Source organism: Corylus avellana, chromosome ca3 (genome assembly GCF_901000735.1).
Source record: "Corylus avellana chromosome ca3, CavTom2PMs-1.0".
Lineage (NCBI taxonomy): Eukaryota > Viridiplantae > Streptophyta > Magnoliopsida > Fagales > Betulaceae > Corylus > Corylus avellana.
The window spans coordinates 39,663,438-39,674,248 of NC_081543.1; the positions used below are offsets into that span (position 1 = coordinate 39,663,438).

The 10,811-nt window shown below is 38.3% G+C and overlaps 1 protein-coding gene across 2 annotated transcripts; it reads right to left on the reverse strand.

Moving 5' to 3' along the window:
* Nucleotides 1–737: 737 nt before the first annotated feature.
* Nucleotides 738–5,608, reverse strand: LOC132174897 (probable WRKY transcription factor 2). 2 transcript variants are annotated; one of them, XM_059586636.1, is made up of 6 exons: nt 5,318–5,608; nt 3,636–4,110; nt 2,961–3,149; nt 1,862–2,733; nt 1,611–1,769; nt 738–1,507 (listed from the first exon to the last, which is right to left on the reverse strand). In XM_059586636.1, exons 2-6 carry the CDS (start codon nt 4,083–4,085, stop codon nt 937–939), a joined length of 2,241 nt encoding a protein of 746 aa, XP_059442619.1. In that variant the 5' UTR covers nt 4,086–4,110; nt 5,318–5,608; the 3' UTR covers nt 738–936. The 2 variants fall into 2 exon arrangements, with proteins under 2 accessions (XP_059442619.1, XP_059442618.1); XM_059586635.1 differs by lacking the exon at nt 5,318–5,608 and adding an exon at nt 4,797–5,310.
* Between the last annotated feature and the right edge of the window lie 5,203 nt (nt 5,609–10,811).

Genomic DNA, 10,811 nt, shown 5'->3' on the forward strand with positions numbered 1-10,811 from the left:
CTATAATCACAAGGCGTTTCCTCTACACCATTCTAAAATTTTTAATAGCTAGTGAGAGACGGCCATTCTCAGCGCCTGCTTTAGTACTAGTAAAAACATTTGTAATAAGCCCACTGTGGACAGTTTGTACAAGTTTGTTAGCACTTCCTCAACTCTAATTAGGAGTGACAATTTGTGTTTGTGTAAGATTTGATTGTGTCAAGGTATAGATATAATACTATATAGGTCAACTATAATTTAATTTGTTTAATTATACAGGTCAAACTTCTTAATTTTAAATTTTTAATCCATTAATTTTGTATTAAATTTGTGTCAAGTTCCCAAGTCGTGTTAAAAATTATTAGCCCTAAATATTCTGTTAGATTCAAGTTATGTCAAGACATCGATACAAGATTATAAGCCTATCATATTTCGACACATTTAATCTAACATATCATATATCTCAACTTTAACCTTAACCTATTAATTTTGTGCGACAAAAACTGTCGCCCCCTATCTACATGTGTGCCTGCACGTGTCTATCTAATATAAGCAGCATATGCAAATAAGGTAGCCCGTTGGGACAAGTAAAAGAAGGCCGCATTAGATTTGATCTTCATCCCTGTTCATGTTCATTTTCATATGAACATGCTAATGCTTGCTTCCCTATCATGCACTAAATTCCTGGAAGCATATCAGTTTACATGTTGGTTGCACTTACCTTGCTTACGGTTCCAGAAAAGGACAATACAGTAAGAAAAGAAATATATCTCTTAGCAAGGTTTGGATGACAATGTCACTTATAAAAATCAAAGAATGGAACGGTATATGGATCACCAAGTAAAATCCCCATACATGTATATATATATATATATATATATATAGAGAGAGAGAGAGAGAGAGGTAAATATTTCTACTTTTCCCAAAGAAAAATAGAAAAAAAAAAAGGGGGGAAATTTACATCTGAGGTCCAAGCGGCAGCCTACTCATATATTGCTGGTATACTGATGTACCATTGGATAGGTTCAGACCAGGTTCAGACATAGGCTCCACCTTGGGTTCTCCTTTTGGCAACATGAAACCCGTTTCATTCACCTGCCGTTGCTGTGCCAAGTATGGATGAACGGGCATAACAGGAAGCTTGGCTTGGCCATGACCCAACCCAGCCATTGCTAGATTGGCCAGGCCTTGCTGATTCATTCCAAAGGAGAAGCCATGGGAAGGCGCCATCTGCTGCCTTCCAGGAAAGCTGAATGAACCTAGTGAAGCAGGCCTTTCAAACCTTCCCATGCTGGCGTGAACTTGTGATGGCTCAGGCCTATGAACATGGGTTTGAACGGCAGAGGCAGATGCCTGGGCAGTTACTGTGCTGGAGGTTCCAGAATTGACATGACTGCTGTTGCGAGCCGCAGGAACATCATGGTTGTGCTTTCCCTCATATGTGGTGATTACCGACTTAAGATCATGCGATGCCCTCTCCACATGCTTCCTTACTGTGCAACCTGCACTGGTGCACTTGTAGTAACTCCTGCATAAACAAGTTGTCCCCATTTTCAGTTTGGCAACAAGTTGTCCCCATTTATGAGGACAAACGAGAAGATAAATGAGTTCACGGTGATTATTATAGAAACCTTGGATTTGGATTTCCTTTTACAACTTTCTGCCCATACTTGCGCCAACGATATCCATCATCAAGGATATCCACCTCACTGGTTGTCTGGACCACAACTCTAGGTTCACGAATAGCTCTAGTGGCTCCACTCATTTCCGTTGCATAAGCTTCAATTTTCCTGGAATACGAAACAACAAACAGACATTCTCATGGTGACCTCAATATCTAAAACAAGATATTGCACACAAAATGACACAAGTATGTTGTAACCTTCTCTTAGATTCGGATTCATCTCCTTCACCATCATAACCCAATGATACACTGCCATGTGTCCCCCGGTCGTCTTCATCTTCGTCATTGGAGAAAGTAAATGATGCATCCACCGCATCACCTGATTCGAAGTTGGTGCCATTCTGGCCCTGCATAGAGGCTGACTGGTTGCAGTACTCAGGACCCACAGACGCTGATGATGTCACCTCAAGGTTGTCATGCCTCCAATCAGAAGCCCCGGCAACATTTCCCTTTTGAGTACTTGCCCAAACTGGATCACCATCAGTACCACTCTGCAGCCCAGCTTGTTCAGGGATGTCTAGTTGCATGTCCACAAGTGGATTAGCAGACCCAATGGCTGATCGCCGATTTGGAGGAGGTTTATTATGGTTATGGGCCCCCTTGTAGATGATCTCTGTTATGTGGCCCTCATGAGATCGTTCTACTTTCTTTTTAACCAGACAATTCGGATGTGTGCACTTGTAATAACTTCGTGGATACTCGCTTCCTTTTACTTGTTTTTGTCCATATTTTCTCCAATTATACCCATCCTCGGATTGTGCACCACCACCACCTGCAGCCATGGAATCTCCACTGCCTCTTTGATCTCCCTCTTCATCTGGTGGCTCATCCAACGGTGGAGAATGTTCAGTGCTGCCACCAACAGCATCAAAGGCTCTTTGATCTGTCAAGACAGTGTTAGCCCCATTATCCTTTTCAGTAGATGATCGGGAAAAGTCTGCCTGAGGAGGGAGGCTGCTTCTATTCTGTGTTTGAACTTTGGTGGGTTCTACACTTTGAAGAGAATTCTCTGACTGAACAGAAACCTCGATGCTTGGAAAGGATTGTTGAGAAAGAGTGGCTGGAGTCATCTGTAAAAGGCAAGTATTAGTTATTAGAAAGACGAGAATTAATTGCTACTCACTCCCCAGCCATCATCCAGTGCGGAAGACTTGTAAGTACTTGAGTAATAACATGAATAATAATCAACATATTTGCATGCATACATGCATTAAGAGTTGGTGTTTGTGCTCTAAATTGAAAAAGTATATTTTGAAAATGAGAAGTCCAATAAACAGAATTCCTAGAGTTTAATTACTTTGCTTGAAGCGCCAAAAAAGAAAGAGGAGCCCGGTTCTGCAACAGGTCTGAAAGCAAACGATGTGTTATTGATATCTTCAAAGAGATCATCTTTACTTCTATCAGGGGCCCCTGAGATCAATGTCATGCTCCTACTGTCACCATTTGAGATGAATGGGAACTTTCCAGTTGTTGGAGATGGCTGCGCCTGCAGTGCAACAGATTCAGAATGCAATTCAGTTCATGGGAAAATATCAATGTAAGGATTTGGCAATTACCAACTCTCAATCTGCGGCAAAACTCATATTAACCAAAACAAAGACATTAAACAGGCATTCATAATAACAAACCCTTAGTTTTTCAAATTTCCTTTCTTTCTCGTTTAATCTGTTAGGAATATTTATGCTAATACTAATCTTGTTTCAAAAAGTAGACGAACATCATCAAATCAGCTATCTCTTAATCTTAAGGTAAATCAAAATTCGTGTTACCCAATAAGAAAGGAAAAGAAAACAATTGCATAGTAGCATAGCTTGTTAAAAAGTGTAAATATAAGCAGTTATGTTTCCAAACTCATTCTAAGCAACTGAGGATATACCTCTAGAGCCTGATACTATCTCCTCATACTCCATACACTAACAGCAGGAAATGGAACCAAACAGTGAAAAAGGATTTTTAAGATTTTGAAGCTTACCAGTGAATTGGATAGGAAAACAGGAGAATCTAGCAGCGTAGTGGGACTGAGACCAGGAGGTATTGTTAAGTAAGGAGACCGAATGTCAGAATTGGATGACATGTCGGCTGATCTAATGCCTTGTGTATTCAACCTGGGAGCATTGAATCCAGCTCTGGCTGCCATTCTTTCCACAAGACCAGCACGTGAGCTCGATTTATGCTCAGAAAATGAATCTAAGTCGGCGAATTTGTCAAGAGAAAGACTGCTTTGTGTCCCATTGTTGTTTCCTGACATGATTGGCTGTGGAGGTCCCAGAAAGAGGTCCTCGGTCGTATTACTGGAGGGAGGTTCTGAGAGTGGTCGGGACCCAATATCGTCACCTAACATTGCAGAGAAAAAGCTTCTTGTGTTTGGAGTAGGAGGCACCCAATCTCCAATTATTGCAGCATTATCATCAATCCCAGCCATAACAAAATTCGAGGGCTGGAATTCCCTGAAACACAGTTCAAACCAATTTAGCTCATTTGTTGTAAGAATAACATGAACAAAAATGAGGTCAAATGAAGAAGTGGGCTTTAAAGAAGTTCGGGTTAATTGCATAGAAAATGAAAAGGAAAAAAGAAGGAATGAAATCATTATATGGAATCTAAGAGAGCAGAAACGACCACTATCCAGGAAATTAAAATCACATGAAAGTTTTTTTTTTTTTAAAAAAAAAGACTTGGAAGACTGGGGATTATAAAACAACATTCTCAGACAACAGTATAATCCGTAAAAAAACCCATCAACCACAAATCATAAGCATAATTATCAAAAAAAAAAAAAAAAAAAAAAAAAAAGGTGAGGGGGGAATTTTGCATCTCTGTCTTCCAGCTTTCAGTTGGCAAAAGGTAAGGGGACAAAACATAAAAATTATCCCAAAATTTGATGAATTAAAAGCCCAGTGTAGTAGATCCTAAAGCGCATCAAAGATCTAATAAGAAAGTTACAAAATTCAACAACACAGAACAAGAGAATGAAGAGGAAGGGACCTTAGAATTGAAGGGGGACAGATATTAGAGATATTGATGTCGGAAGATGAAATAAAATAAAATTAAGAAAAAAAAAAAATCCCAAAATTCAGAGACGAGAGCACAAAAGCAAACCCCAAAGAAAGAGAGTGAATGAGTAAATGATTACCAGAGTATTATTGATTATCGAGTCAAAAGGTAAGACGATGGTAGTATGTCTCTGTGAAGGAGACCCAGCACCACCACGTCCACCACTACAGACTCGGCCACCCAACCACCTTGACCTGACCAGATGACCCTCACCCTCACCCCCCTCCTATCTCACTCCTTTCTCAATAATCTCTCTCTCTCTCTCTCTCCTCCTATTTTTCTCTCTTTCAATTCAAATGGGAGAAAACATTTTCCACCCTCCCATCATTTTCATCGCTTTCTCTCTCGTTCTGTCTGATTTTAGCCCAAATTCATAATCATGATGTTCTTTCAGAATAACTACAAAAAGAAAATAATAATAATAATACTATTATTATTAATTTTATATTATTAAAAGACGGAGAAAAAAAAATAAAGGAGAGAGAGTTGGGAGGGAAAAGGGTGCAAGTAATCCAGTGGTGGTGGACCGGAAAATGGATGGAATCTTTGAAAGAACAAAAAGAGAGAAAGAGAGAGAAAAAAGCTCAAGGATTTCTCCACCTCTGCTTGCCGCTTTGATTGATTGTTACATTCCCAATTATTATTCCTTCTTTTTGGACTGGGCTTCGGCCCTTCTCAGGCCTCACTCTTCTTAAGCTGCTCTTCTGCGCTCGGCCTAATCACGTCTCGCCAACTGCATCCTGCGCCTTACGCCCATGCTCTCTCTCTCTCTATCTCTCTCTCTCTCTAGCTCTCTAGCTCTCTCGCTATCCTTACTCCTTAGCCTCCCCGCTGGCCGCTACCACTCATTCTAAAAACTCCACCATTTTCGATTTTTTCTTTTCAAATTTAGAGAATATGTTTAACGCAGGGGTGGGGGGGGGTGTGGAAACTCAAAAACAAAAAGAGAGACGCATGGGTGCCCAACACGTGTACCCTTCAAATGTGAGGATGGTTACAAGTTACAACCACCTTTTTGCTTCTATTAGCCGCCCGCCCACAACTCTTTTTTGGTGTTTTTTACCATATTTCGTTACGCTTATGCTCCTATTCTTATATAATTCTCCTCCCAATTTAACATAATTGACCCAGCTGTCTTTAATCTACGTAACAATAACCAGTTGGCCTCCACGGCTCCAGTTATATATAGCAATTAGCAATTGGCAGCTTCTCTTTTTTGGGTAACTCCATGGACATGGACATCTATTTTTAATGTTGTCTCAAGGGAAGCAACACAAACACACATTTTATATATATAGCTTCACCATTTGGGGCCACTTAAATTAATTATAAGACAGTTTTACTTACATTACATATATAGTTAGTGGATCATCGGACCTCCCAAAAATGCAAGGTTTCATAGACTCAGTACCATAGACAATTGACACTCCTGCTCCTCAGTAAAATGTTAAATAGAGAGAAAAGGACAAGATATGAACTATTTTTCCTTTTCTTTTTTTGGGATCATTTATTGATCGACTAGTATGTATATATATATATATATATATTGCGTAATATTAATGAATACAGCTGGTTGATAATGAACTTGTAATGTTTATTATTATATCTTTAACTTCGTTTGTGTAAACAGCTAGCATCCAATTCTACTCTAATCAAATCATGCCAACCTTTTGTTTTAGGTCTGCTTGTCATTTTCTACAATAAAGTTATTCCTAGTATTCCATCTCATCAATACAACTTCAAAGAAAAAACGTTTTTGGAATTTAGAATAAAATGCAAAGAAATGAACCTAATTAATTAATAATAGCCTTGTGCTGTCTATCTTAATTAGTAGTCATAGTTGAGACTATCAATTTTTAACATAATTTGCAAACTAGATAGATACCAACTTAACATATCTTTAAAAGATATATACATGCAGTTAGCAGACAAGTGTAAAATTAATTAATTGGTCAAAGGTCTCCACCAACATGCACATACAGAGAGCAATAGTTTTGTTGATGTTCAACTGTTAAATTCTCCCTGATTAAGACCCCATACTTGTATTTATTAAAGTTTATGGTGAAACTTAGTACGCCTAACCCCATTCATTACATCACAAGACTCGTAAAGTAGTAGTGATTTTGGGGCTATTAACAATAACCCTTCATGTAATCATTAATCACGTTGAATTGATCACAAGGCTTGAATGCTGGTTGGATTTAGTCAAATAAATAAGAGAGGGAAATGATGAACAACAAAACTATATATGGAAATGGAAAAACATATATAGGAGGAATATATATATATATATATATATATATATATATATATAATAGGATTCTTAATTCCCCACCCCCACTCTAGATCTCCTCTCCCCCGAAAAAAATAAAAAATAAATAAATAAATAAATAATCATGGGGGAGGAGGATTGAGCCAAAAACTGGCACAAGGGAGACGGACAGATGGAAATTTTGTCTGGATAGAAGGATGACGCAATATCTTGACCACACGGCACCACACCACAAAAAAAGTAGTCTAAATTTCAATATGATATCATTTTCACAGACAGCTAACAAAACACCACCGGGGACCGGGGTCTTCCATTTATGTCACACAGACTTTAATATATAAATTAAATTAATATTGAGACATGGCCCAGTAACAACAGTTCACCCCCAACCCCGAACACCCAGTCAAAAAGATCCTTTGACCAAGTCTTTGTCTCATTCCCACTCCCTCCTCACTGCGCTGTTACCAATGTTGTATTAAAACCACGTGGATTTTTTGGTCACGTAAAACTTAACATAAACCGAAAAAAGGGGCATAGCTGCCTCCTGTACGTACATACATAATTGATAATACATACAAAAGAAAGAATGGATTTAAAAAGTTTTAACCCTGAAAAGACGGAGATGGAGTGTTAAATCTAAATCTTATCTTTCAGCCTTGAGTCTTCCAAGCCGACGACTTTGATCCGGGGTTGGGGAACTCTCTTTTGGACTTGGCGGTCATCCCAACCCAGGAACTGGGCCATAATGGTCCCACTCTCTCTCTTTACATGTCAAGGCCCTGGTCTTAGTGGGAGTACGACTGATTGGGCCTTTCTAGGCCGAGAATGTCACGCGCCCATGCTCAGGCTCACGAAAGTCTACAAACCTCCACTTTAGTTTCTTTGGACTTATAGGCCCACGGAGACGGAGCCTCTTTACCTGTTACCATTTTGACATATTTGTTGTTGGGAGATCAAGTTCAACAAAGGGATCCTAATCCTAGGATAAATTCCTACAGATGAAAACAGCATTATCGCAGGAAGGAAATGAAGGATATGGTGCTTCTTTCCTTAATAGTGAGTGCCAAAGCCTCTCCGAGACAGATTTTTGCTCAACAGACTCAAACAGTATTCAGTAATCTAGATTCAAAAGCCAGATAGACCCTTCATTTTGGGATTTTGAGAGCACATTCTAAAACCCCTTCAAAGTAGTATGGATGTGGAATCCCTTTGATTGGTTGAGCTTTGTACACAAATTTGGTACAAATGATAATGATTTATATGGATGGTTCACACAAAAATATAACAGATTTATGGCGGATTTACAACTTTTTTTATAATTTGCTAACAAGTGTCAACTCACTATGCGACGTTTCACCTTGGATTCCATTTTCCCCCCGAAAGTCAAACGCAATCATTATTTCATGTATTAGAAGATCCAAAGGGAGCATGGAGTGACAAATTTGTAATATGGGGCTATACCGACAAGAAAGTCTGTTCATATCCCAGGAAGATCTATCACACATGAAAAAATAGAAACGCACTGCATACACCTACATATATAAAATCTCTACCTAGCTCACTACAAAATCTTTATCCTACTTTAAGCACCCAATGATATAGACAAGATATAAAAATGCAACAGAAAAAGAAGGATTCGAATAACAAAAGTCACATGCTTTATCATCATTACCAAGGGCCACAAAATTGCTATTAAGTTCAAAATCATACATTAAAAGTCCCATAACAATGATGATTAACAGGTTAACCTCAAACCTCCCCAGCCCAAACACCTTTCTCTTTTCATTATTTGCCATCACAATCACAGCTACTCAAATATGAATTAGCCCAAGAAATCCAATAACCAAAAAGAACCTAGATTACAATTGCTTTGATAATGCCTCTAAAAATTGCACAATATCCCAGACTTAGGAGGGAAGAAACAAACAGACAAAACTTCAAATCCAAAATGAACAACATAATTCATGAACGTGCAAATGATGACATATTTGATAATGAAGATTTGACTAAATGACAAGAGCCTACAATTCTAGGACATAATGAAAAACCAAGCAACATTTGACTTGCAAAAAGCAGATCAGACCATAGTGCATTGTTAACATGCAATTATTGCAATATCTAACGGAAATGTATATTCTTCTACGGTCAGATTCTCACCAATAGCACCACAAGTGGGTTACCTTATCTATGAGAGAAGCACAAGAATCAAAAGTACAAAAAAAAAAAAAAAACAATAGAATCAATGGCATGATTTTGTTTTAAAAGGGCTTCCATAGCTCTTAAGATCAAGTTCCTATGAAAGTTAAAATCAATGGCAACTGTTAATTATAGCATTGAAAATGTTGAGATAGAACTTCTAACTAAGCTGGGTCAGAAAGCTTAAAAACTTCAATGAATAATCAAACCCATTTATGCAGATTCAAACATATTCCCTAGCTGACTATAATTTTACAAAACTCTTTTCACTCTTAGATTCTCATAACCAAATAATATTTAGTAGCACAGATCCTGTACTTTATGGCCAGAGTAATCATTAAAAGATTCAATAGATAATTAATCATTAAACCAAGACGATAAGTCGTCATAAGCTAATGTTGAGCAAATTGGCAATGAGAATGGTTAAAATCTTAAGAGAAACAGAAGGGAATGGTGGTTGTACTTCCAAATCTCAAGCTCCATTGTTTGTGTTGTTAACACGGTGCGAACCCATACGGAAGATCAGGGAAATAAAAGAACTCACAATATGAAATGTTTATTAAACACGAACAAGTTCAACGCTACACCGACCCTGGGAGTTGGATTAATGCTTTGTCAGTTGGGTTGAACAAATCACAAAACATACGAAACGAGATAATCATGCTCTCTCATGTGATTTGCTTAGAAGAAGAAGAAGAAGAAGAAAGGTTTTTGGACAGACACACACGCACATGGAGAGCAATTTTAAAATCTCATTCTAATCTGTAGTCAATCTTTACATGTTTAATCTTCCTCTACCACAAAATGCCAGTTGATAGGCTTAACAAAACCCCTTTTTTGTTTGGTTGGGTCAACTAAGTTGTTATAGCTAAATCCTTCTAGATATTTTACTACTCAAAATAGTAACACATTGGTAGTGAAAATTGTTAAATGAGAACTAATGTTACTTCTAGAAATTTTGAAGGCTTTTAAAGTGACCTCCTATTACCAATAATTATCCAAGTGTCATGCTATCTGCTAGTAATACCCAGCCAAATTGTACCTGTACACTGGCATCATGTAAATGGTAACAATAATTGAGAAGCCGGTGGTCTGCTGTAATAAGGATATTAGCTGTTCAGTGTTGCCATGTTTCCAGCAGTAAGAGCACATTAAATAAACCATGTAAACAACAAGCAAATGCAGCAACCTATTTCCAATGCAAAAATATCTAGAAAAATTGACTTAGGTACTTACTAGAAGTGGCAAATTTGTGCAGATCCTACAAAAAAAAGAAACCATGAACTGCATAGAGTGGGAGGTGACACTCATTGCAGGCCTCAACTCACTTAAACCCACCGCTTTCCTTCTGCCATGAAACTCCTCTTCCTCCAAGCTCCCGACTCAGACCTATAACAATCACAACTTTTGAAATTCATAACCGTTCCACTGCTTCAGTATACTCTCAAGGACACAGCCACGCCAAAGCTGTAGTTTCAGTTTACTTCATCTCCCAGCTGAGCCGTAGCTTGATGTATGAAGGCCATCCTAGAGGCCTCACAAGCAATATTGGAAATTCAATGTAATGCTTGGGGTGGTTTGAAAGTTTCATGTTGATTCAGGAAGACAAAAGATTAAACAGCAAAT

Coding starts and splice junctions, on each gene's coding strand:
- LOC132174897 (XM_059586636.1), bottom strand. CDS start 4,085: ATGGCTGGGATTGATGATAATGCTGCAATAATTGGAGATTGGGTGCCT. Junction 3,150..3,635: donor TTTTCCTATCCAATTCACTG/GTAAGCTTCAAA, acceptor GTTGCACTGCAG/GCGCAGCCATCTCCAACAAC. Junction 2,734..2,960: donor TTTTTGGCGCTTCAAGCAAA/GTAATTAAACTC, acceptor TGCCTTTTACAG/ATGACTCCAGCCACTCTTTC.